This window comes from Macaca nemestrina, chromosome 15 (genome assembly GCF_043159975.1).
Source record: "Macaca nemestrina isolate mMacNem1 chromosome 15, mMacNem.hap1, whole genome shotgun sequence".
Classification (NCBI taxonomy): domain Eukaryota; kingdom Metazoa; phylum Chordata; class Mammalia; order Primates; family Cercopithecidae; genus Macaca; species Macaca nemestrina.
This window is the reverse complement of record NC_092139.1, coordinates 14,959,063-14,986,585: the sequence shown is the minus strand read 5'-3', so window position 1 is coordinate 14,986,585 and position 27,523 is coordinate 14,959,063. Positions and strand designations below refer to the sequence as shown.

At 44.3% G+C, this 27,523-nt stretch overlaps 1 protein-coding gene, 1 long non-coding RNA gene, 1 other non-coding gene and 1 pseudogene across 8 annotated transcripts in view; 2 read left to right on the top strand and 2 right to left on the bottom strand.

Moving 5' to 3' along the window:
* Positions 1-478: 478 nt before the first annotated feature.
* Positions 479-27,523, top strand: part of LOC105470698 (solute carrier family 9 member A8) — an 80,415-nt gene continuing 53,370 nt past the window's right edge. The window contains exons 1-3 of one of the 5 annotated variants that reach the window (XM_071079156.1): positions 479-675; positions 2,741-2,922; positions 12,087-12,167. In XM_071079156.1, coding sequence (XP_070935257.1) covers positions 650-675; positions 2,741-2,922; positions 12,087-12,167 — 289 coding nt within the window. In that variant the 5' untranslated portion in view covers positions 479-649. The remainder of the gene's footprint in view (positions 676-2,740; positions 2,923-12,086; positions 12,168-27,523) is intronic. The other 4 variants (XM_071079157.1, XM_071079158.1, XM_071079155.1 and 1 more) reach the window with 4 other exon arrangements.
* Positions 6,270-27,320, bottom strand: LOC105470697 (uncharacterized). Of its 2 annotated transcripts, XR_011613259.1 has the most exons (4): positions 27,234-27,320; positions 11,004-11,051; positions 10,788-10,871; positions 6,270-6,351 (listed from the first exon to the last, which is right to left on the bottom strand). It is a non-coding gene; the product is annotated as an uncharacterized lncRNA (long non-coding RNA). The 2 variants fall into 2 exon arrangements; XR_980703.3 differs by lacking the exon at positions 10,788-10,871 and having other exon boundaries at positions 6,276-6,351.
* On the bottom strand, positions 17,210-17,271 carry LOC112424747 (U7 small nuclear RNA). The gene has a single exon (XR_003015652.1). It is a non-coding gene; the product is annotated as a U7 small nuclear RNA (small nuclear RNA).
* On the top strand, positions 18,683-24,425 carry LOC105470696 (cytokine-like nuclear factor N-PAC; annotated as a pseudogene).

Genomic DNA, 27,523 nt, shown 5'->3' with positions numbered 1-27,523 from the left:
CTGCTAGGCACATAGAAGGCATCTACTAAGCATGTGTTGAATCAATGAACTGTTTAATGAATGGTCCACCCCTAGATCATCAGCATCCATTTTAACGCTAGGCATATAGTCTGAATTCAATCCATGTTTACAGATGGAATGCTGCACTGTCCTGTCAAGTCCAGGCGGTTATTTCTTTCCACAGCCGAAGGAAACTGAGGCTCGGGTTGCGGAAGTGTCCCCCTGGGGTCTCTCAGCTTAGGCTACAGGCTGGGCATCCCTTTTCAAACTCTTTTAGCACAGCGAAGTCGAGAGCACTGGGCGGAGGGTGCTTGCTTGCCCTCAGGGTGAGTCACAGTGACCTCACAGGAGTTTCCTCAAAACGTCCCCGGCCTGTGATGGGGAAAAGCCGGAATCTCTCGGGCCCAGGTGGTCATGTTGCCCAGGCCGGACAAGCTTCCCGAAAGCCCGGGGAGGGACTAAGAAACAGTCCTCCCACGCGCTTTCTCCCACCCTCGGGCCACTGAGACGGAGGCACAGAGGGCCGCCCCCGCGCGGCCGAGGCCCCGCCTCCCGCTCGCCCGCCCGCGCCTCCAGCGGAAGCCGGAAGCAAAAGCGGGTCCTGCTAGCCCCGCAGCTCCGAACTCGGTGGTCCTGGAAGCTCCGCTGGATGGGGGAGAAGATGGCGGAAGAGGAGTGAGTGGGCTTTTTCCCGGGCGGCAGAGGCGGCAGGGCTGGGCCCCGGCGGGTGACAGCGAGCGCCTCAGTCCGCCCTCAGGCTCCGGAAGGCGGAGCTTCTTTTGCTGGTTGGCCAGGACTGACCAAGCTGGTGCCTACGAGGGGGGCGGGATGGGCGGGCCTGGGCCCAGGTGGGCCTTGCGTTCTCTTGGAGGTCGGTCCCTGGAGCTGGGAATCCGCCGCCCAGCGCAGGCCCCCAGAGCGGCCTTGCAGAAAATGCAAACCCATATTTACTTTCCCAGTTTTCGGTTATCTCATGGTTACTGAGCCTCTTCCGCCTCCTCCAGGAAGTCGTCCGGGTTCTCCACACCCACGTCCTACGTAGCCAGTCTTCTCCTCCTCTGTAACGATCAGTTTTCATGTCTTTCTCCTTCACTAAGTTTCGTTCAGTCATTAACTGTTAGCCATCTACTCAATTCCAGGCCCTGGGCACATGGTAGGAAAGGAGGCCGACCAGGAGCCGCTCTCTGGGAGCTTCCATTCTAGTGGGAAAAGAAGACCATAATTAGTCAAGATGGTTTCAGATCGTGATTAATTAACCCTATTTATGCCTAGTGTTCTGTTATTGGAACGCTAAGCATGTGGGAGTTATTTATATCCTACTGCTCAAGGTCATCGCCAAGGTCTGATTTTTCTCACATGTCTGCAATTCTAAAAATTGCAATCTCTGCCATGAATGGGTTAAGTGTTCCTAAGGAAGCAGAATAGAGTTAGGGTTGGGGAGTCCACTCAGGAAAAAGTGACATTCAGCAGAAACTTGAATGACCAGAAGGAGGGGTAGGAGAAGTAACATTAAGTTCAAAAGGTCTGGTTGAAGAAAGGGTTTAGTGCTTTTGAGTGACAGGCAGCATAGCTGGTGTGTAAAGAGGAGGGGGGGTTAGCTGAACAAGGGGAGTTAGGGAAGGACGATCTGTGTCCTCCAGGTACTTTTGAGCAAGTCCAAAAGTCATCTCCATACCTACAGGGCAGAGTCTGTTGCAGATTGTAGATGCCCTATCACTGTTTGTGGAATGAGTACGTGAAGATGAATAAGGAACCCTTTCATTGATACTGGACTCCTTCACCTGATAACTTTTCAAATATATTTCTTGGCCATATGGGGGTCATTTAATGTAATCAGATACTTACTGAGCAACTGCTCCATCCCAGACACTAAACAGGGCCTCAGCAGCACAAAATGAAAGAGGCGATATAGCCCAGCGATTTCAAGTTTGGGTTTTCAGTTTGATTCTGCCACTAACTGAGATGTTGGTGAAGCTTTGCAACCTCCCTGAGCCTTAGTTATGCATGGGTAAAAAAGGGAAAGTAATCATACCCAATCAGACATGTTATACCTATTAAATGAGAGGTAGTGTGTTACCTAGTTCCTGAAATGAAGCAGTGCTCAGAAAATATTAACTTTTATAGTCACAATTACAGTTATTATAACAGTATTGCACTAGTTCACAATCCCAGCACGGTGTGAAAGAGCTGTGGGAACATAAGCAGTGGAGTGGTTAAATTCGGGTGAGGTAAGATGGGGTAATAGGAGGTGACATTTGAGCCTTTTGAAATCTAAGAAAGATTTTGTAAAGTAGGGTAGGGCATGCCCAGATCAACCACTGGGCAAATTCAGGTGGCTTCTTCAACTTGCAGAAATAATGCAAGGAAAAGAATGTAAATTGGAGAAGCAAAGGTGCTAAGTAAACAATGTTGGACCTTGGAAAGTGATGAGACTCCAGTTCGCCTCCCTTTTAATCCCCCAGTATTTGCCAAAGAGCAGGCAGCATTTCATGTCTCTACTAGCTCTAATTCCCTACCATTCCTGTCCTCTGTGGCTGCATTCAAAAGCACCAGAGGCCACTAGTAGTGCTGTGCAGCCAGGGATTTTCTTAGTAAGTTTCTCTCCAAGACCTGCCTGTTAGTTACAAGACTTGTGAATCCCATAAAATTCTTGGACAGCTGCTCTTTCTGGTGTGAGGTGTGTGAATTGATGTTCTGGGACCCTTTTCCATTATGTAATTATGCTTTTTATGTCCTCCAGGAGGTTCCCCAATACAACTCATGAGGGTTTCAATGTCACCCTCCACACTACCCTGGTTGTCACGACGAAGCTGGTGCTCCCGACCCCTGGCAAGCCCATCCTCCCCGTGCAGACAGGGGAGCAGGCCCAGCAAGAGGAACAGTCCAGTGGCATGACCATTTTCTTCAGTCTCCTTGTCCTAGGTGAATATGGACACTGTCATCCCCATCATCTGCCATCCCCAGTGTCTGTGTACTTGGTCTGTGTGTTTAACCCTGTCACTCCTCTTGACTGTGTCAAGTCTTCCTCCCATTTGGTTTTCATATCAAACACTGAGGGAACATGTTCAGTTTATAACATCGTAACAGGGAACTCTCTTCTTTATAAAATCATGGCGCTTAGCAAGTTCCGAAGAGCTCTTTTTTTTTTTTTTTGAGATGGAGTCTCGCTCTATCACCCAGGCTGGAGTGCAGTGGCCAGATCTCAGCTCACTACAAGCTCTGCCTCCCAGGTTTACGCCATTCTCCTGCCTCAGCCTCCCGAGTAGCTGGGACTACAGGCACCCGCCACCTCGCCCGGCTAGTTTTTTGTATTTTTTTTTTAGTAGAGACGGGGTTTCACCGTGTTTGCCAGGATGGTCTCGATCTCCTGACCTTGTGATCCGCCTGTCTCGGCCTCCCAAAGTGCTGGGATTACAGGCTTGAGCCACCGCGCCCGGCCTCCCGAAGAGCTCTTAATGTAGTATCTTAGCCTTTGAAAGAAGGATTTAAAAAATTTTGGCCTAGAAAGAATCTTGAGGCCCAGCGCGGTGGCTCACACCTGACATCTCAGCACTTTGGGAGACTCAGGTGGATCACTTGAGGTTAGGAAATCAAGACCAGCCTGGCCAATGTGGTGAAACCCTGTATCTACTAAAAATACAAAATTAGTTGGGCGTAGTGGCACATGCATGTAATCGCAGTTACTCAGGGGGCTGAGGGACAAGAATCACTTGAACCTGGGAGGCAGAGGTTGCAGTTAGCCGAGATCACGCCACTGCACTCCAGCCTGAATGACAGAGCGAGACTCTGTCTCAAAAAAAAAAAAAAAGAATCTTGAACATCTAGTTTAATGAATTTCAGGTTCTGCTCAAAGGAGTATGCGCGTGTGCAGGGGAGGAAGGAGCAGGGGGTAGGGTGGCAGAAAGTGGGAGGAGTCAGATGGGAGAATATCTGACCCTCTGCTCCTAGCTTCAATCAGAGCAGCATTTTGTGTTCATATTTGTTAGACTTCCATGTGAATTTTATTTAACGGTTTTGCTGCTGATTGAAAGAGCAGAAATCCTTGCCCTAGCACCCTGTTTTCCTTAACCTCTGTCATTCTCATTAACCATGGTCATGACTTTTGCCGTATCTGTGCACCACCTGTATTGTTAATTTAGTTATGTGCTATTTTTGTTTAAATGCATTCACTCTCTGAAAACTTCATTTTGGGCCAGGTGCGGTGTATCATGCTGGTAATACCAACAGTTTGGGAGGCCGAGGCGGATGGATCACTTGAGGTCAGGAGTTCGAGACCAGCCTGGCCAACATGGTGAAACTCTGTCTCTACTGAAATTACAAAAATTAGCCGGGCATGGTGGTATGTGCCTGTAATCCCAGCTACTCAGGAGGCTGAGGCAGGAGAATTGCTTGAACCTGGGAGGCGGAGGCTGCAGTGAGCCAAGATCGTGCCACTATACTCCAGCCTGGGAGACAGAGTAAGGCACTGTCTTAAAGCAGGAAAAAAAAAAAAAAAAAAACTAATTTTGTTCAACCTTCTCTTTTAGTGTGTGAGGAAATTTTAGCATAGAGAAGTCAAGTGATTGTCATACTGGGCTAGTATAAGACTAGAGACTGATAACCAGGTTACCAGATAGCTGTCGAGAGGTTTCGATAAAAGACAAAAACTTAAATGCCTCCCAGAGTGCCTATAACTCCATCTCAAAAAACAAACAAAAAAGAAATCCAGTTGAAACTACACAACCACTTTTGATTAGCTAAGGAATAAATAGCTTTGAGTTTGACCCAAGTTCAAATTGTTTTTTTGTTTTTTTTGTTTTTATTTTTGAGATGGAGTCTTGCTGTTGCCCAGGCTGGAGTGCCATGGCGAGATCTCAGCTCACTGCAAGGTCCGCCTCCCAGATTCACGCCATTCTCCTGCCTCAGCCTCCCAAGTAGCTGGGACTACAGGTGCCCACCACCACGCCCAGCTAATTTTTTGTATTTTTAGTAGAGATGGGGTTTCACAGTGTTGGCCAGGATGGTCTTGATCTGCTGACCTCATGATCTGCCTGCCTCAGCCTCCCAAAGTGCTGGGATTACAGGCGTGAGCCACCGCACCTGGCCTGTAATCCCAGCACTTTGGGAGGCCAAGGCGCATGGATCATCTAAGGTCAGGAGTTCGAGACCAGCCTGGCCAACATGGTGAAACCCCATCTCTACTAAAAATACAAAAAATTTTAGCAGGACATGGTGGTGTGCCCCTGTAACCTCACCTTCTTGGGAGGCTGAGGCAGGAGAATCACTTGAACCCTGGGAGGCGGAGGTTGCGGTGAGCCAAGATTGCACCACTGCACTCCAGCCTGAGTGACAAGAGGGAAACCATCCTCCACCCCCCCAAAAAACAAAAACAAATTCTTGTTTGAAAGTGAAACACCGGGCGAGGTGGCTCAAGCCTGTAATCCCAGCACTTTGGGAGGCCGAGACGGGCGGATCACGAGGTCAGGAGATCGAGACCATCCTGGCTAACACGGTGAAACCCCCTCTCTACTAAAAAAAAATACAAAAAACTAGCCGGGCGTGGTGGCGGGCGCCTGTAGTCCTAGCTACTCGGGAGGCTGAGGCAGGAGAATGGCGTGAACCCGGGAGGCGGAGCTTGCAGTGAGCTGAGATCCGGCCACTGCACTGCAGCCTGGGCGACAGAGCGAGACTCTGTCTCAAAAAAAAAAAAAAAAAAAGAAAGTGAAACAAACATTTCATTTGCTGCTTTTCTTTAATGATACCAAAGTCATATTCCTAATGAGATTAGATCTTTTCAGAAAGTTGAAAGGTGGAACTGTTTTTTTTTTTTTTTATTTCTCTGATGTGTATTAGGACTGTTTTTGAAGGAAAAGTATAACTTCTCTTACATTTATCTCTGGTAAGTGGTCAAAAATTTTAATAATACACTTGAGGCCAGCAGTTTGAGACCAGCCCGGGCAACGTAGTGAGACTCTGTCTCTATAAAAAATAAAAGATTTTAATAATACAGTCTTTTTATTTGAAATCTTAGGACTCATCCTTGTCTGTCATAGTTTCAGAAACTTTTAAACCCATACTGAAAAAGTACACAGACCAGAAGTATACAATGTCTCATATAGATTTAATACACCCTGGTAATTTTTTACCCTGTAAATGTAGTTGAATTCTATTTCTAGGGGATTACTTCAACAATGAAGGACTCTTTTTTGTTTTCTTTTTTCTTTTGCGATAGTAGTCGAAGACAAAGAAAAGCATTTCTTTTCTTGATTAAGAAATCTTTAGTAGCTGAAGTCTTCCTTCAGGATTGAGGAGTATTATTAGTCTATTTACATTGCTGTCAATTTGATATGTTAGACAATATAAAAGGCAGACCTGAAAAAAAAGAAAAACAACTTTTGCAGTCACTTTTTTTTAAGGGAAATTGAAAAGTATAATAGGACTTTTAAGTAACTTCCAGGGTGTGGAGCATTTAAGATTAGCTGTACAAAAGACCGCAAAACAGGTTTCTATAATGTACCTTTTATACCAGGCAAAATCCTGCCCAGTGTTAATAGTATTATCTTTGGGGCCAGAAAGGCTGAACTGTATTTAATAGTCCTGTATATTTCTCTTGGATTGTCCTCTCCAAACGGATTATAAACCTAGACTCTAGAGTCACACCAATGTTAGGTGGGTTTCATTTTCACCTAATCAGATTCTTGATAGTTTATGAGTTACTGTCTCTGCTTATGTGGAGGTCAGCATGTATTAGCAGAATAGAATGATGCTTTCTTTTTAAGTAAATTTGAAGGCATTGTTTCCCTGTTGCATATTATTATTTATTTCTGGTTAGATATCCAAACACTGAAAATCTTTTTTTTTTTTTTTTTTCCGAGATGGAATCTCGTTCTATTGCCCAGGCTGGAGTACAGTGGTGAGATCTCACCTCACTGCAACTTCCGCCTCCTGAGTTCAAGTGATTTTCCTTCCTCAGGCTCCCAAGTAGCTGTGGTTACAAGTGCCCACAACCACACCCAGCTGATTTTTGTATTTTTAGTAGAGATGGTGTTTCGCCGTGTTGGCCAGGCTGGTCTTGAACTCCTGACCTCAGATGGTCCACCTGCCTCAGCCTCCCAAAGTGCTAGGATTATAGGTGTGAGCCACCACACCCAGTTCAAACAATGTAAATCTGATAATGTTTTTAAAAATTACTGTTATTCGGTAACTTACTAATTTATGAATAAATGAACTCAAATGAATTAAGGTAAATTAGCCTATAGTTTATTCTAGACCTCAGAACTCCTGACCTGGAATTTATTTGCCACATTTGGTTACTCTTTTAGTTAATTCAAATGAAATGGTAACTTTTGTGTCCTCTAAGCACATCACAGGATTACAGTGTGTTCCTCTTTGTTGAGAAGGGATGACAAAACTCTGTAGTTACTTTTGACTTTTAGAAACTTGAAATCAGTCGACTTGCATTTAACTATTGTTGATCTTTGACTCCACAAGAAAAAATGGGGAATCATTGTTATTTACTTACACTAGATAAATAATTAACATTATTTGACACATACATTTTATGGGCCTCGAAACTTAATGGAGTTATTACAATTGATATGTGTTTTATATATTTTCCATAGTCATTACTCTAGGCATGAAAAATTGGAAGCACACCCTCCATACCACACAGTTTTTGCCCTTTCTTGCTCGGTTTTTTTCCAAGTGTACTTGAAAACATGTGCTTGTTTTTGTGTATACAGATGTATGTTCATAAGCACATACACAAACACAAATAATACATGTTTGGAGTTGCGAATTTGTTTCGACATAAATGGGGTCCTATAACTTGCCTTTTCATCTCACGGAATGTCTTGGAGATCATTGTGTTGGTGTTTTTTCTGTCTACCTCATTCTTTTTTTTTTTTTTTTTTGGTAGTAAAATGCACATAACATACATTTACAATTTTGAACACTTTAAAATGTACAGTTCAGCAGCATCTAGTACATTCACAATGTTGTGCAGCCATCACTACTATCTACTTTCAGAACATTTTCTTCACCCCAAAAGAAAACCATTAAAAGCAGTCATTTCCCATCCCTCCCTCTTCTAGTCCTTGGCAACCACTATTCTGCTTTCTGTCTCTAGGAATTTGCCTATTTACAATACTTCGTATAAATGAAACCATTTATATGTGGTCTTTTGTGTCTAGTTTCTATTACTTAGCATAATGTTCTCAAGATTCATGTTATAGCGTATATTAGAATTGCATTCTTTTTTATGGCTGAGTAATATTCCACTGTATGGATATACCACATGATGTTTATTCATTCATCAGTGAACATTTGGATTGTTTCTACCTTTGGGCTATTGTGAATACTTCTGCAGTGAGCATTTCTGTACAGGCTTTTGTGTGGATAAATGTTTTTATTTCTTTTGGATATATACCTACAAGTGGAATTGCAGAGTCAAATGGTTACTCTGTGTTTAACTTTCTCAGAAACTAGCAAATGTTTTCCACAGGGGCTGCACCATTTTACAAGGGTTCCAATTTCTCCATGTTCTTGCCAACACTTATTTTCTGGTTTAAAAAAAAATGATAGACTGGGTGTGGTGGCTTATACCTGCAATCTCAGCACTTTGGGAGGCTGAGGTGGGCAGATCACTTGAGGCCAGGAGTTCGAGACCAGCCTGGCAATATGGCGAAACCCTGTCTCTACTAAAAATACAAAAAAATTAGGTGGGCGTGGACGTGGTGGCATACACCTGTAGTCCTAGCTATTTGGGAGGCTGAGGCACTAGAATCATTTGAATCTGGGAGGTGGAGGTTGCAGTGAGCTGAGATCGCACCACTGCACTCCAGCCTGGGTGACAGAGCGAGACTCTGTCTCAGGGGAAGAAAAAACGTATAGCTATTCTAGTGGATATGAAATTGGTTTTTGTTTTTGTTTTTGTTTTTGTTTTTTTTTTGAGATGGAGTCTTGCTCTGTCTCCCAGGCTAGAGTGCAGTGGCATGATCTTGGCTCACTGCAGCCTCTGCCTCCTGGGTTCAAGTGATTCTCCTATCTTAGCCTCCCATGTAACTGGGATTATAGGTGTGCACTACCACACCCTGCTAATTTTTGTGTTTTTAGTAGAGATGGCATTTCACCATGTTGGCCAGGCCGGTCTTGAACTCCTGACCTCAGGTGATCTGCTTGCCTCGGCCTCCCAAAGTGCTGGGATTACAGGTGTGAGCCACTGCACTCACTGTATTTTTTTTAAAAATCTTACATGTCGGCCGGGCGCGGTGGCTCAAGCCTGTAATCCCAGCACTTTGGGAGGCCGAGACGGGCGGATCACGAGGTCAGGAGATCGAGACCATCCTGGCTAACACGGTGAAACCCCGTCTCTACTAAAAAATACAAAAAAAAAAAACTAGCCGGGCGCGGTGGCGGGCGCCTGTAGTCCCAACTACTCGGGAGGCTGAGGCAGGAGAATGGCGTGAACCCGGGAGGCGGAGCTTGCAGTGAGCTGAGATCCGGCCACTGCACTCCAGCCTGGGCGGCAGAGCGAGACTCCGTCTCAAAATAAATAAATAAATAAATAAATAAATAAAAATAAAAATAAAAATCTTACATGTCCTTCCAGTGAATCATTGTATTTTGATTTTAGTTTCCCTAGTGACTGTTGATGTTGAGCATCTTTTGTTTATTCATGTCCTATGCCCATTTAAAAGCTGTGGTGTTTGGCTGGGCGTGGTGGCTCACACCTGTAATCCCAGCACTTTGGGAGGCCGAGGCGGGCGGATCACGAGGTCAGAAGATCGAGACCATCCTGGCTAATACGGTGAAACCCCGTCTCTACTAAAAAATACAAAAAATTAACTAGGCATGGTGGCAGGTGCCTGTAGTCCCAGCTACTCTGGAGGCTGAGGCGGGAGAATGGCATGTACCCGGGAGGCAGAACTTGCAGTGAGCCGAGATCGTGCCACTGCACTCAAGCCTGGGCGACAGAGCAAGACTCCGTCTCAAAAAAAAAAAAAAAGGCTGTGGTGTTTGTCTCTTGGCTGTTGAGTTTAAGAGTTCTTTATATATTGTGGATACTACACCCTTATCAGATACATGATTTGCAAATATTTTCTCCCCTTCTATGGATTGTCTTTTCTGACTTTATTCTTTTTAATGGCTGAAAGCTATTACTTGGCATTGATGAACCTTATATTTACCTCTTTCTGTAGTAGACAGTTCCCCCCTTTGCTCTTAAAGCTGCAAAGAGTTGTTTGATCTGTGTATGAGAATAACTTAAATTTTTAAAAATCTAGCTTGGTACAAAGGAAGAGCAGAAACTGGTTCAACTCTCTTGGTCTATTTTCTGTCCACTTATGTGCTTATTTGCCTTTTTTTGTTTTGTCTAGACATTGAGCATGTTCATTAGTCACATGTTATGTTTATGCACTGGAACTTTTTTCTTGCCCTTAGTATTTAATGTAGGATTTCTAACTAGGTTAAATATTTCTATAAAAATAACACCACAGATTGATAGTTTAAAGCACAAAATGAAAAGAGGACAAAATGTCTACATTTACAACACTCTGGCCACCTGGTGCTTTTTGGTGGGATTAAATAAACCTCATTTGTCAGTGCAGCCTCTGAGTGTGACCAGTTAACAGCCATGTGGATTGTTTAAACAGTTCCTTGAAAAAAATAACAAAATTAATTTTAGTCCTGTTAATTAATACTGGGGTTGATGAGCTGGTATACTATCTAGGTGCCCAATAAAAGAAAGAGACATGCATACTAACATTTGGATTAGGAAATTACATTCAGGAATAATTTTTGTGAAATACCTTATTTTTTTGGGTGGGGGGCAGAAATATCCCTTTCAAATCATTTTATTTTACATCTTCTTATTTTCTTTCATGACAACACCTCTGTGAAGAAAGTTAGACATTATTGTATTTTGGAGGTTGAGGAGTGAAGGCATCCAGCCAGGAGGGAGGTGGTGGGGTACACTGTGGTTAAGAGCACAGATTTGGAATCTGACTCAATACTGCAGCACCTACCGGTGGTGTGACAGGTGCTGTGATGTCTTGAAGCCTCAGTTTTCTGATCTGTAATCAGAGAAGATAGTGGTAATGACAGCTAGTTCAGAGGGGAGCTGGAGGATTAAATGAGAGAGTAGTTGGGGTGTTCAGCCTAGTTCATGGCTCATGGGAAGCCCTCAGCCAGTGAGAATGGCAGGACACAGCTGCACCCAGCTGCGGAGCAGGAGTGTTCCATATTCAGATCTCTGATGTTCTTGTCACCAAACCAAAGTGTTTACTTTTTCCTGTTTGTAAAACCCTCACTTCCCTCCATGTTAAGAGCCAGTCACATGGTGGCAAACTAATTTGTGTCAATGCAATCTGTTGTAGTTACATTTAGGTAAAAGTGATTGATTTCATTGACTTCCTCTTCACCACATAGAGTGTTCTAGTTGATAATCACTTCCAAAAAGTTGAAGACCATTTCTCAGAATCAGAAAAATTTGAATAATTTTAAATGATTATATAAGGTTTAATAGCTTATGTAAAAAAATAGATTTCTGGCTGGGCACTGTGGCTCACACCTGTAATCCCAGCACTTTGGGAGGCCAAGGTGGATGGATTGCTTGAGCCCAAGAGTTGGAGACCAGCCTGTGCAACGTGGCGAAACCCCGTCTCTACTAAAAGTACAAAGAAAATTAGCTGTGTGTGGTGGCATGTGCCTGTAGTCCCAGCTACTTGGAAGGCTGAGATGGGAGAATCACCTGGGCCCGGGAAGTTGAGACTGCAGTGAGCCTAGATCATACCACTACACTCCAGCTTGGGTGACACAGTGAGACACTGTCTCAAAAAAAGTAGATTTCTGTTCCTTTTCCAATAACTACTGGAAAACAAAGTAGTTCAGGCAGACAAAGAAGTATGGAGAAAATATAATAAACGTTGTAAATGTACCTCCAGTTTAAGAAATGAGACATGAAAAGCACAGCTGAAGTTCACTGTGTTATTCCACTTGTCCATTTCTGTGAGGACCCCCCAGAGATACCACTGACTGGAACTTGGTGTTTATCATTCAAAATTGGGTGTTTTTTTAAAACAACATCTTATTTTTTTTTTTGTCTACAGCTATCTGCATCATATTGGTGCATTTACTGATCCGATACAGATTACATTTCTTGCCAGAGAGTGTTGCTGTTGTTTCTTTAGGTAAGTATGTATTGGTGATTCCATAATGAAAGCAGTAACAGTAACTACCATTTTTTGAGTGCCTCTTTAGTGCCAGGAACCACAAGAGATGCATCACATCCCTGATCTCATTTAATCCTCGCTGCAACCTGCCCTAAGGGTGTTATGATCCCATTTTACAGATGAGGACACTGGGGTTCAAGAAGGGTAGTGACCTCCTAAAGGTCATGTAGAAGCCTAAAGGCCATACAGCTCTGTACAGCTCAAAGGCCCTTTCTTAGCCTTTTACTTCTGGTAGAACTACCCCTGGGGAACATTGACCTCTACTGCTAGGCTGGGCTAACATCCAACTCAGTAATGACACTTCATAGAATCACTCAATTTTATAGACAGAAGGGACTCTGACTTTACGGTTTAGGAGGAACCTTCAATGGCTCACTTAATGCCAGAGTCAGATCTAAAGTCTTCAGAGAGCATTCCACTCTATCCCACTTACATTTCTGTTTTGTTTCCTGTGCCAATTAACTGTTGAGATCTAGTTGCAGTGAATGAACCTGTGTAATAACAGGTGTGAATGCACACAAGTTCATTGAAGTGGTTAGTGAAGGAAGAAGGCAGGGAATTTCAGTAAGTGTAAGATCAAGGCTGAAATGGGGTGGAGACATGTAAGGCACAGTAAATAAAGTCTTAGGTCAGCCAAAGCTTTTTATCAGTTTATTATATTATGGTCACTTTTACTAGTTTCCACTTGCCTACTGATGGTATTTCATTTTTCCTGATCACCACTGATGTTCAGAAGTTAACTTGGATTGCCTGGTAGATCTTTAGCGGAGTAGTAATTCTTTCACAGGATAGTTATTGTTAAGATTAGCTTTGGAAATGATTGTTCAGACTCTGTTCGCTAGCCTCCCCATCCTCCCATCACCCCAGCAGTCCTACTACCCTGTTTCAGAGTCTCCTGTATTTTTGCTGGACTTCAGTACGAAGTGCCAGATCCTGGCTTGTGAGGCTTCACATTGTCATCTCATTTATGCCTTATGAGCTCCAGGTGATACCATATTTTAAGGAATGAGCACCACTGGATAGTGTTGACCTTCAGTACAGGTTTGGAAACCAGTTTTACTCAAAAAGTTCGTGTTCTCCGGTGAAACCCCGTCTCTACTAAAAATACAAAAAATTAGCCGGGCGCGGTGGCGGGCGCCTGTAGTCCCAGCTACTCAGGAGGCTGAGGCAGGAGAATGGCGTGAACCCCGGAGGCGGAGCTTGCAGTGAGCTGAGATCGCGCCACTGCACTCCAGCCTGGGCGACAGAGCGAGACTCCGTCTCAAAAAAAAAAAAAAAAAAAAAAAAAAAAAAGTTCGTGTTCTCTTTTTAGCATGCTTTTTAGCAATATATCTTGGTAGATTCTAACAGCCTTAGCTAATAAGATAGTCCTAGAGCTCCAAGAATAGGAGGCTTGCTCGGTAACATTCCTTTCTGGCCAGGTGCGGTGGCTCACGCCTGTAATCCCAGCCCTTTGGGAGGCCGAGGCGGGCGGATCACGAGGTCAGGAGATCGAGACCACCCTGGCTAACACAGTGAAACCCCGTCTCTACTAAAAATAAAAAAAAATTAGCCGGGCGTGGTGGCAGGCGCCTGTAGTCCCAGCTACTCGGGAGGCTGAGGCAGGAGAATGGCGTGAACCCGGGAGGCGGAGCTTGCAGTGAGCTGAGATCGCGCCACTGCACTCCAGCCCGGGCGGCACAGCGAGACTCCATCTCAAAAAAAAAAAAAAAAAAAAGAACATTCGTTTCTGCTATTAGGCATATTGAAAAGAACCTCTGTGACTAATACCCATCATTCTGGGGCATTCGGTAAAGGCTTTAAGAACTACTCCAAGGAATTTACAGTTGTGTGGTCAGTTTTACAGCTTCTTAAGGAAATTTGCTTTGAAAATTATAGTTGGTGTGTATTTAGATATTATACACATGAAAATTAAAATGATAATTCTTATAATTTGGTTTAGAATTTCAAGCTCCTCATGTTTCTTGAATGTTTGGGTAACTGCAGCTTGCTGAACACCAGTGCTTCTATTAGGACTTAGAGCAGACATTGTTGGTTGCTTACCAAAGAGTCATTTCTCCCTTCTTCCTTGAAAATAGAACCCCAATTTTGATCAGGTATCTTGCCAGCGTGTGCTTGAGGAAGATAGGCCTCTCCAAGTCAGGATTGGTCTTTGCCATCATGTTAATTTCACTCTTCTTTGCCAATGATTGGTTGAGAGGGGTGGAGGTGGCAAGGCAGTGTAAAACCCGTTTCTGGCAAGTGACACCAAGGTGAAGTGTGATGAGGTAGTGGGTACTGGATGGAAAATGTTTTCCTCTCCGATAGTAATGAGAAATTTCCCCTTCATTTCTTTGATGCTGCTGAATGAGGGTGTGATGCCTAGTGGACTGGTAGCCATCTTGCAACTACTGTGGCTCAATCACAAAAGCCAGAGTGCTAAGGATTGCCAGGGGGACAGATGGGAATCCCAGATTATTGATAGCATTGTTGCTTTGTTGAATTGATAGCCCTGAAACTTCCTATCTTAGTGCTACCTTTTATATGAGATAATAAACATCTATTAGCTGTTGTTGACTTAGAATAAAGAAAAAAATCAAAACAAGCATATTGTTTAAGCCATTTTTAGTCTAAATTCTTTTACTTGCAACTAAAAGCATCTTAACTAACATAGAACTCTTTGCATTCAAGGGACAAAACCCAATTCAGAAGAAATTGGCCAGGCACAGTGGCTCACACCTATAATCCCAGCATTTTGGGAGGCCGAGGTGGACGGATCGCCTGAGGCCAGGAGTTTGAGACCAGCCTGGCCAACATGGTGAACCCCCCATCTCCACTAAAAATAGAAAAATTAGCTGGGCATGGTGGCAGGTGCTTGTAATCCCAGCTATCCTGGAGGCTGAAGCAGTAGAACCACTTGAGTCCGGGAGGTGGAAGTTGCACTGAGCCCCGGTCACGCCAGGACACTCCAGCCTGGGTGACAGAGCAAGACTCCATCTCAAAACAAACAAACAAACAAACAAACAAAAAAAATTGGTAAGGGTAGGGGCGCACACCTCTTGACTCAGATAACTGGCAAAACTACGGGTAGTATTAGCTTGAGACAGCTGAATCAGGTCTCCTGGACTCAGTTCTTCTCCATGCCTCAGCAGTGAATCCCTTTTCCCCGGCTTCACTGTCAGGCAGGCTCTCTCGCTGTGGTACTCTGATCCGCTCTCAGACAGGCTCTTGGTGTGGTAAGCCCTTAAAGCAGTAACTGCAGTGTAAGAGAGGACCTCCTCTTCTTTCTGGCACCAAAAGTTGCAGGATGAACTCTGACCACCTGGTGACCTCAGAATTGGGAGTGGGGTGGAATGGTGTTGGGAGTCAGCCAGAGCTCTCCATCTACAAGGTTCATTTCTTCACTGATGTTGCAGAGATAATTGTAGCCTGCATAACCAGGTCTTGGGAGAAGTGATGGAAGGGCAGTGTTGCCTTCAATACTTCCTTGCTAACTGAGGTCACTGGAAACCCAACAGCACTTCCAGGGAGAGCGCTGAGGTCCAGAAAGTACTTTTTAAAAATTATATTAGAGGACATTTGGTTAGAATTTGCAAATGCTGACTTAGCTATCAAAGTAATTCTGTATTTCATAAAGCTAAAGAAATTGAAGGAAAACTTTTTTCCTCAGCTGGAGCAAAGTCTAACAAAATATTGAGATATCTACCATTTCAAGAATTTCCAACTTTTGTGCCAAAAAAGAATCTAGATGAAGTTGCCAGAGAAAGTAGGGTTTTCATTTTTTGGGGGATACATTTTCCCCTCCTGCCAGAAGTTGCTTTGTAGCTTGCAGTCATTTCGAGACATCATTGGTCTTTTGCTTTATAGTTAGGTGTTCAGCGTTCCTAAGAAATTGTCAGGATACAAAAGGACCATCTGCACTCCAAAAGCACATGTCCCCCACTTCTACTTTACTGTATTTTTAAAGGAGCGTCTGTCTGGCCACTTTTCATTCACTATAAAAATATAGTATCAACCTGAAGTTCTAAAGAGTTCCTTGGCCCTTGTTCAAAGCTTTCAGGATACTTTCTATACTTTATGGAATTCTGTAGTTTGGGCCTTTTAAAAACTAATTTCTTTTGCACAGTTAAACAACGACTATACATAGAAAAAAGAAAAATCCTGTTTATTGACAATTGTTTTTATCTTGTTTCATTCTCTTCCAGTCCATGAGTAGACATGTCCATATGTATTAGATGACTTTATATAGTTTAATTTGAGTTTATATCATTTTTTTGTGTTCTTTCCATGTATTAGTTGAGTTCACCTATTTATTTATTTATCTTTTTTTTCAGACAGAGTCTTGTTCTGTCACCCAGGCTGGAGTGCAATGGCGCGATCTCAGCACACTGCAATCTCCGCCCCCAGATTCAAGCGATTCTCCTGCCTCAGCCACCCAAGTATCTGGGATTACAGGCACATGCCACCATGCGCGGCTAATTTTTGTATTTTTAGTGGAGACAGGGTTTCACTATGTTGGCCAGGCTAGTCTCGAACTCCTAACCTCAAGTGATCTGCCTGCCTCAGCTTCCCAAAGTGCTGGGATTACAGGCATGAGCCACTGTGCCCGGCCCATATTTATTTTTTTACTGGCTGTATAATGCTGATTCATGTATATATTTTAGGCTAAAATTTGTAAGGAATGAAAATGAGGCTGGGTTCAGTGGCTCACGACTGTAATCCCAGCACTTTGGGAGGCTGAGGTGGGCAGATCACCTGAGGTCAAGAGTTCAAGAACAGCCTGGCCAACATGGCGAAACCCCATCTCTACTAAAAATAACAAAAATTAGCCAGGCGTGGTGGTGCGTGCCTGTAATCCCCGCTACTCGGGAGGCTGAGGCAGGAGAATCACTTGAACCTGGGAGGCAGAGGTTGCAGTGAGCTGAGATCATGCCATTGCACTCCAGCCTGCGCAACAAAAGTGAAACTCCGTCTCAAAAAAAACCACAAAAAAAGCAATTTTTTTTTTTTGGTGGGGGTACGGGGGCTTTCCAACAAAAACCGGAAAGCCTGCTAGACAAATTCTGAAAGAGCTGTAACTGGCCAAAAGTACCATCCTTAAAAAACAAAAAAAAAGGGCCGGGCGCGGTGGCTCAAGCCTGTAATCCCAGCACTTTGGGAGGCCGAGGCGGGCAGATCACAAGGTCAGGAGATCGAGACCACAGTGAAACCCCGTCTCTACTAAAAATACAAAAAAAAAATTAGCCGGGCGCGGTGGCGGGCGCCTGTAGTCCTAGCTACTCAGGAGGCTGAGGCAGGAGAATGGCGTGAACCCAGGAGGCGGAGCTTGCAGTGAGCCGAGATCGCGCCACTGCACTCCAGCCTGGGCAACAGCGTGAGACTCCGTCTCAAAAAAAAAAAAAAAAAAAATTAAAATCTTTTAGTAAAAAACAAGAAGGAATAGAATAGAATTAAATAGCACAAACATGGTTTAAAAAGTTGTGACAGAGGAGCACTTTTGTATATTCTATTTACCCATTGATTCAATCAAATCTAGTTTGTAAGTTAGATCACAGTTTTTCTAATGATCAGCAGTATTAAGGTTAAACTTTGGCAACTGAAAGTCAAACTTCCAGCCCTCCACTTATAACCCTAATCTGGCCTTTTCTCGCTCTAAAATAAAGTGAAGGCTGAGGTAGGAAAATCACTTGAATCCGGTAGACAGAGGTTGCAGTGAGCCAAGATTGTGCCATTGCACTCCAGCATGGGTGACAGAGTGAGACTGTCTGAAATAAATAATAATAATAATGTATTAATGTATTAATATATTTTACACATTAGCACAGTGCGTGGCACACATTATGGACGTGTGTGTGTGCATGTATGCATTTCTTTCTTTTTTTTTTTTTTTTTGAGATGGAGTCTCGCTGTGTCGCCCAGGCTGTAGTGCAGTGGTGGGATCTCTGCTCACTGCAAGCTCCGCCTCCCGGGTTCACGCCATTCTCCTGCCTCAGCCTCCAGAGTAGTTGGGACTACAGGTGCCCGCCATGGCGCCCGGCTAATTTTTTGTATTTTTAGTAGAGACGGGGTTTCACTGTGGTCTCAATCTCCTGACCTTGTGATCCACCTGCCTTGGCCTCCCAAAGTGCTGGGATTACAAGCATGAGCCACCACAACCGGCCGCATTTGTTTCTTTTTAACAAATACATAGGTGTGTATGCGTGTATATATATATATATTTTTTTTTTTTTTTTTTTTTGAGAGAGAGAACTTGTGTTGGGATTCTACATTTTGTAACCTGATTATTAATACATTTGAGGATGTTTTTGGTGGCCCATGCGTCGGGGATGGTTGGGTAGTAAGATGGGGGCTGTGAGTTCGCTGTTCAGCAACTTGATGTGGGGGAAACTCGGCTGGTATCCTCCTTCACCAGGAAAGATCGTTAAGTCACCGAAGGACTTGAAGAAACCTCATGGGACCAGGTGCGGTGGCTCACGCCTGTAATCCCAGCACTTTGGGAGGCTGAGGTCGGTGGATCATGAGATCAGTAAATTGAGACCATCCTGGCTGACATGGTGAAACCCCATCTCTACTAAAAATACAAAAAATGAGCCGGGTGTGGTGGCGGGCACCTGTAGTCCCAGCTACTCGGGAGGCTGAGGCAGGAGAATGGCATGAACCCAGAAGGTAGAGCTTGCAGTGAGCCGAGATCGCGCCACTGCACTCCAGCCTGGGAGACAGAGTGAGACTCCGTCTCAAAAAAAAAAAAAAGGGAACTTCATGGAAAGAAATGCTTCTTTGTGAAATTTTTTTGGAACATAAGATCATGCCTGGATTAAAGTGAAACAGCTGAAGCCATATCATGCTCATAAAGAGGGAATGATAAAGATTAACAAGGGTAAACGATTCCAGCAAGCGGTGGATGCCGCTAAGGAGTTTCTCAGGAGAGCCCAAAGGGAAAGATCAGACGTCATCCCACAATTCTGCTGATGACAAGAATCGGCTTAATTTCAGTGAGGAGAGAAGTAGGCCCAACTCAGGTGATAAGAAGTGCAAACTTAGCCTGTCTGAAGGGAAAGTGAAAAAGATCATGGGAGAAGGGAAAAAGGGGGTGTCTTCGGGCTCTTCAGAGAGAGGCTCCAAATCCCCTCTGAAAAGAACCCAAGAGCAAAGTCCCCAGAAGCGGGGTTAGCCCCCAAAGGATTAGAAGAATGTCACCATCCCGAAGTCCAGTACCTTGAGGTGGATGATGGCCAGACCAATGGCCGCATTTAAATGGACCAGAAGTGAGCCTGTTAAAGATGCAGATCCTCATTTCCATCATTTCCTGCTAAGCCAAACAAAAGCCATCTCTGTCTGTTACCAGGCAATCACAAAGAAGTTGAAAATATGTAAAGAGGAAACTGGTTCCACCTCCATCCGGGCAGCTGACAGCAGGGCTGTGAATGGCAGCATCACAACAAAAAGATAGGATTTGGGGGCCTTGGTCTCATGGGAAGTGGCATCGTCTCCAGCTTGCTAAAAATGGGTCACACGGTGACTGTCTGGAACTGCACTGCCAAGAAATGTGATTTGTTCATCTAGGAGGGGGCGTACTTGGGAAGAACGCCTGCTGAAGTCCTCTCAACCTGTGACACCACTTTCGCCCATGTGTTGGATCCCAAGGCAGCCAAGGACCTGGTGCTGGGCCCCAGTGGTATGCTGCAAGGGATCCACCCTGGAGAGTGCTACGTGGACATGTCAACGTTGGACGCTGACATAGTCACTGAGCTGGCCCAGGTGATTGTGTCCAGGTCAGGGAGCGGGGGCGCTTTCCAGAAGCCTCCATCTCAGGGAATCAGCAGCTTTCTAATCAAGGGATGTTGGTGATCTTAGCAGCTGGAGACAGGGGCCTATATGAGGACTGCAGCAGCTGCATCCAGACAATGCGGAAGACCTCCTTTTTCCTAGGTGAAGTTGGCAACGCAGCCAAGATGATGCTGATCATGAACATGGTCCAAGGGAGCTTCATGGCCATGATCACTGAGGTGCTGACCCTGGCCCAGGTGACAGATCAGTCCCAGCAGACACTCTTGGACATCCTCAATCAGGGACAGTTGGCCAGCATCTTGCTAGACCAGAAGTGCCAAAATATCCTGCAAGGAAACTTTAAGCCTGATTTCTACCTGAAATACATGCAGAAGGATCTCTGCTTAGCCATTGTACTGGGCAACGCGGTTAACCATCCGACTCCCGTGGCAGCTGCAGCCAACAAGGTGTACAAAAGAGCCAAGGCACTAGACCAGTCCGACAATATGTCCACCGTGTCCCAAGCCTACATACACTAAACTGTCGGACCCCCCGCCCCAGCCCTCTAGTCTCTTTCTTTCTGTCTGTCTGTCCCTTCTTTGGCTCAGACCCAGCCTGACCAACAACACGCATTTCTTAGGCTCAGCTCTTGATACGGAAATGAGTGTCTTCACTCCGGCAGCATCATGGTCTTCCGTGCTTTCTGGATCCAGGGTCTGTCGCGGGGGAAGAGAACTGGGCCTGACCTACCTGAACTGACTGACCCTCTGAGGTGGGTCTGGGACATCCTCGAGGCCCTAGCATTTCTCCTTGGATAGGGGACCAGAGGGTGCTTGGGATGTTGCATAAGAACAGGAAGTCACCCAAGGGGTGTCAATTTCTTATCCCTCTGCCTGGGTTGGATTTTCCAAAATCATAACTTGCAGAAGGCCAGCACTTATGGTGGAATATATAATCATAAGACAGCCACACTGGGGCAGGGTCCCTCCCCTCTCCGCACTCATGGCTTTGACCCTTTAACAGTTTAGAACCTGGGTTAGAGAATTGCAGAAGATGAGGTGGGAGGGCAGGGAAGATGCCTGTCAGGTTTTTAGCACAGGTCATTTCACTGAGATTTTGAAACATTTCTGTTTGAACACAAAGCCTGTTCTAGTCCTGGCAGGATACATTCTGAGGGTGGGGGTGGAGAAAGATGTGGTAATGTAACCCGTTAGTCAGTGTTGTCTTAATATTGTTGACAATTCTGTAAAGTTCCTTTTTATAAATATTTGTTAAGCTGTTTCACCTTTGTTTTGAAACCCTTCCCCTTTTATTGGAGACATAGTCTTACTGTGTCCCCCAGGCTGGAGTACAATGGCGTGGTCTCAGCTCACTGCAACCTTCCCCTCCGGGTCTAAGTGATTCTCCCACCTCAGCCTCCCAAGTAGCTGGGACTACAGGCACATGCCACCACATTCGGCTAATTTTTGTGTTTTTAGCAGAAACGGGGTTTCACTTATGTTGGCCAGGCTGGTCTCAAACTCCTGACCTCGTAATCCGCCCGCCTCAGCCTCCCAAAGTGCTGGGATTACAGGTGTGAGCCACCGTGCCCAGCCAACCCTTCCCTTTTAAGCAGAAAATGTGACACTTGTGAAAAAGCTTGTAAGAAAGCACCTCCCTTTTTTTTTTTCCTTTAAACCTTTAAATGACAAATCTAGGTAATAGGGTTGTGAATTTTTATTTTTGCTTTGTTTTTAATGGACACTTGTCTTTCAGAACAGGATTGTGTGATAATGTGTAAATGGTGAAAACAAAACATGATTTTGCACAATTAACAAAACTACTGCAAGAAAAATAAAACATTTCTTGGTAACAAAAAAAATTAATACATTTGAAACATTTTTCATGTAACCTTACTGACCAGGAATATTTATGTTTTACAGTCATAATGGTAGCCCTGCAGTGCACTCTGGGAGTGAGCAAGCGAGCATTGGCAGTTCATTGTAGTAGTGTAGGCAGCCTGTGTCTTTAGCATGATGAGGTGGTAGGATGCACCCGAGCCAGCGGGCCAGCATCCTTGGTGGCTCTAAGCTCTCAGAAAAGCTATTTAAACTCTCTGAGCTTTCCTACAATGTTCTTTTGAGGATTAGAAGTAATTGAAAGTGACAAATCCTGAAAGAAGAAGCTCAACAAATAATCATTAATTGCTCCTGATCCTCTGAATGAATTGAGGGGTGTCCTTAATTAGGTGTATGCACAAAGATCAACTGGGAGCAAAGGAAAATGTTAGAACTTGTGTTTCTGTTTATTTTTAACCTCACTCGTTTACAATTTCTGTTTTTTTGTGAATATTTTAAAATATTGGCTGGGTGCAGTGGCTTATGCCTATAATCCCAGCACTTTGGGAGGCTGAGGCAGGCGGATCACCTGAGGTTGGGAGTTCAAGACCAGCTTGGCCAACGTGGTGATGTCTCTACTAAAAATACAAAAATTAGCCGGCCGTGGTGGCGCACGCTTGTAGTATTAGCTTTTCTCTCTCTCTCTTTCTCTATATATATATGTATACACACACACACAATATATATATACATGCTATATATATACACTGTATATATACTGTATGTATAATATCTGGTGATGAGTTGTGTGATATACATTCATTTTCTCTGTTGAGTAGATTGACCTAACTTTGAACCTAACTTTGAACCTCAATCTTAAGAGGTAAAGTAGTAGTTTGCCAATTTAATGCTGCACAAAGGATTATTTAAGTAATAACAACAATAATAATATCACATCGTATTTGACAAAACTTCCTAGCACATCATAAATAATAATAAGACACAGGCTTGGGCAATAGAATAATTACTGATTTTCAAATGTAACTGCTTCATGTGTGGTTATAAACGAGGTAATCATGGCATTAAGGTTTGGTATACGTTTAGAAAGGAAAAAGAAAGCTGAGGTTTTAGTAAAGCAGAAAAACACTAAGCTTTAAAAATGAAGCCTGAAACCATGGAAAGAGGTTTAACTTCCCTAGTAATCAGGATAATTGCTGAATGCAAATTGAATGCAAATACAAATTGAAACATTAAAGTACAATGTATTGCCCACCATGTTGGCAGAAATGTTAACATCTGATGATTATCCAGCCCGACTGGAGATGTGGGACGCTTTCTTGTGGAAGTGTAAGTCAGTACAACCACTTTGGAGGATAATTTGGCAACATTTTCAGAGTTAAAAATGCTCATGCTTTGTAAACCTGCCATTTGTAGTCTCTGGATCTGCCCTAGGGAGATAGTCTTGGGTTTGTTTTTTTTTTTTTTTGTGAATGTCTTCCACAGGGAGATACTCTTAACACAAAGTGGCATGTACAAGCGTGTTCAATGCAGCACCACTGTTAATAGCAAACAGTTGGAGGCACCCATCAGTGGGGGAATGGTTAAAAAGGTTGTTATTTTTTTTTTAAGTGCAATGTAATTCACATATGATAAATTTCACCATCTTAAAGTGCACAATTCAGAGTTTTTTAGTATATTCACAGAGTTGTACTACTATCACCTCTAAATAATTCCAGAACATTTTCATTACCCCAAAAAGAAACTAATACCCATTAGCAGTCACTCCCCATTTCTCCCTTCTCCCTTCTCCCATCCCCTGGAAACCACCAATCTACTTTCTGTCTCTGAATTTGCGTGTCCTGGACATTTAATATAAAGAAATGGAATCGTACAATCTGTGGTACTTTTTATTTGGCAACAGCTTTATTGAGATGTGCTTCACATATCACACAATTCACCTTTTTCTTTTTGCGGGGGATGGAGTCTTGCTCTATGGCCCAGGCTGGAGTGCAGTGCTACAATCTCAGCTCACTGCAACCTCCGCCTCCTGGGTTCAAGCGATTCTCCTGCCTCAGCCTCCTGAGTAGCTAGGATTACAGGTACCTGCCGCCACGCCCGGCATGTATCATGGGTGGGCATCCTTCACGTTGGCAAAATAAACTTCCAAACTTGACTGAGACTTGTCTCAGATACTCTGGTTTACATAACCATCCTAGTGGGTATGGAGTGGTATCTCATTATAGTTTTTATTTGCATTTCCCTAATGATTTATGATGTTGAACATCTTTTCATGTGTTTCTCAGCCATTTGTACATCTTCTTTTCCGAAATATCTATTCGATTTATTTATGTGTATTTTTATTTTTATTTTATTTTGTTTGATATTTTGAGATGGAGTCTCACTCTGTCCACCAGGCTGGAGTGCAGTGGCATGATCCTAGCTCACTGCAATCTCTGCCTCTTGGGTTCAAGCGATTCTCCTGCCTCAGCCTCCTGAGTAGCTGGGATTAGAGGTGCCCGCCACCACGCCCAGCTAATTTTTGTATTTTTTTAGTAAAGACGGTATTTCACCGTGTTGGCCAGGCTGGTCTCGAACTCCTTAACTCAGGTGCTCCGCCCGCCTCGGCCTCCCAAAGTGTTGGGATTACAGGCGTGAGCCACCACATCTGGCCTCAATTTATTTTTAATTAAAAAAATTTTTTTTTTTTTTTTTTGAGACGGAGTCTCGCTCTGTCACCCAGGCTGGAGTGCGGTGGCCAGATCTCAGCTCACTGCAAGCTCCGCCTCCCGGGTTCACGCCATTCTCCGGCCTCAGCCTCCCGAGTAGCTGGGACTGTAGGTGCCCGCCACCTCGCCCGGCTAGTTTTTTGTATTTTTTAGTAGAGACGGGGTTTCACCGTGTTAGCCAGGATGGTCTCGATCTCCTGACCTCGTGATCCGCCCGTCTCGGCCTCCCAAAGTGCTGGGATTACAGGCTAATTAAAAATTTTTAAAAAAATTTTTAGGCCGGGCGCGGTGGCTCAAGCCTGTAATCCCAGCACTTTGGGAGGCCGAGACGGGCGGATCACGAGGTCGGGAGATCGAGACCATCCTGGCTAACACGGTGAAACCCCGTCTCTACTAAAAAATACAAAAAACTAGCCGGGCGAGGTGGCGGGCACCTACAGTCCCAGCTACTCGGGAGGCTGAGGCCGGAGAATGGCGTGAACCCGGGAGGCGGAGCTTGCAGTGAGCTGAGATCCAGCCACTGCACTCCAGCCTGGGCGACAGAGCGAGACTCCATCTCAAAAAAAAAAAAAAAAAAAATTTTTAGAGCCAGAGTCTTGCTCTGTCACCCAGGCTGGAGTACGTTGGTATCATTATAGCTCACTGCAGCCTCCACCCCCTGGGCTCAAGCAGTCTTCCTGTCTCAGCTACCTGAGTAGGACTACAGTTGCCTACCACCACATCTGGCTAAGTTTTTTCTTTTTTTTTTTTTCTTTTTTTAAGACAAGGTCTCACTCTGTTACCCAGGCTGGAATGTAGTGGCACAATCACGGCTCACTGTAGGTTCCACCTCCGAGGCTTAAGCAGTGCACCCATTTCAGCCTCCCATGTAGCTGGGATTAACAAGCATGAACAACCATACCTAGCTAATTTATTTTTAATTTTTTAATTTTTTAATTTTTTTTCCTTTTTAAGACGGAGTCTCACTCTGTCGCCCAGGCTGGAATGCAACAGTGCAATCTTAGCTCACTGCAGCCTCCGCCTCCCAGGTCAAGCAACTCTCCTGCCTCAGCCTTCAGGGTAGCTGGGATTACAGGCACTTGCCACCACGCCCAGCTAATTTTTGTATTTTTAGTAGAGACCAGGTTGATGCCTTTACATCTGAGTTTTTGCAAAAGTAGAGACCAGTGTTTTACCATGTTGGCCAAGCTGGTCTTGAACTCCTGACCTCAGGTAATCCACCTGTCTTGGCCGCCTAAAGTGCTGGGATTACAGGTGTGAGCCACTACACCTGGCTCCTAGCTAATTTTTAAATTTTTTTGTAGAGGCAGGGTTTTCCTGTGATGCTTAGGCTAGTCTCGAACTCCTGGGTCCAGGTAATCCTCTCTCCTCAGCCTCCCAAAGTGCTGGAATTACACATGTGAGCTACTGTGCCTGGTCAGAAATATCTATTCAATTTGTGGCTTCTTTTCTTTCCTTCTTCTTCTTTTTTTTTTTTTTTTTTTTTTAACAGGGATGGGGTCTTGCACAGCCTGGAGTGCAGTGGCTGTTTACAGGTGCAACCATGGTGCACTACAATCTTGAACTCCTAGGCTCAAGCAATCCCCCTGCTTCAGCCTCCTGAGTAGCTAAGATATAAGCAGGTGCCACTACGCTTGGTTCTGTGGCATTTTTTGTTGTTGTTTTTGTTTGTTTGTTTGAGATGGAGTTTCACTCTTGTTGCCCAGGCTGGGGCGCAGTGGCACCATCTCAGCTCACTGCAACCTTCACCTCCCGGATTCAAACGATTCTCCTGCCTCAGCCTCCCTAGTAGCTGGGATTACAGGTGCCCACCAACACACCCAGCTAATTTTTTGTGTTTTTAGTAGAGACGGGGGTTTCACTATGTTGACCAGGCTGGTCTCGAACTCCTAACCTCAGGCGATCCACCCGCTTCGGCCTCCTGTGCTGGGATTACAGGGGTGAACCACCGCACCTGGTTGGTGCTGTGACATTTTTATACTATGCTGCCCAGCTGTTAAAAGGAATGAAGCAAATCTGTACATAATAATCCCTGACTAGATCTCTAAGACTTAATGCTAAGCAAAATAGCAAGTAGTAGGATGATATATTATACTACCATAAATTTTATATAAATAAAAACACTCAGGTGTGCCATGCATACACTTACACACACACACACTCTCACACCCTGTTACTGTTCAGTTAAATATATATATATGTATGTAAGAGGATAGAGAAGGGCCTGATACAATATTTCCCAACCTTTCCAAGATAGTTTGTTACCTTGGGCCAGGAAGAGAGAGAACGAAGATGGGGGTGGAAGTGGGGTATGATCTAAAGGGACTTTTGTCTTATTTATGACATTTTACATAGTATCCATGTACTGTTTGGCTAACAAAAGTGTAAAAGCTCCTTAAAATGTAATTACAACCTGAAAAAATAAGAACATGGGAGCTCTTGGGGAACTGTAGCAGGAGATGGGTTAGAATCCATGCTCCATGCGCCCTGGCAAAGGAATGTGTATTCATTGACTCCTTTTATAGCTTAGCTTTATTTTGTCTGGGGTCCTTCCTCTTTTTCAAAATAATTTTATTATTTTTTAATACTTTGTATCAATTCAAATAGCATGGAGGTTTATAAAGTGAAAATGAACTTACCTCCCCTCTTCACCTGAAACTACCTACCCTAAGGTAGTGTTAGTGCACATCGTTTTCCTGCGGAAATTCTGTGTTTTGGTATTATCTCCCACTCACCCAGTAAGCTGTGCTTCCATCTTCTTGTGGTGAAAGCTCCTTCCTTTCTGGGAGAGGGAGGTCTTCATTTTGAAGCATCCGTGGAATGGTCTGCAGGCTTGCTTTGTGTCACCTCCTACCCAAGATTGTGATGTAGTAGGTCTGAAGTTCTACTTGGGCGTCTTCATTTTATAAAAAGTTCCCGTGGTGATTCTGGTGAACCAACAGAGGGTTAAGAGTCATTTATCTAGGGAGTAGCAGGGCAATCATAAATTGTGCCCATGCTGCTGCTTTGGGAATTATTTTTGGTA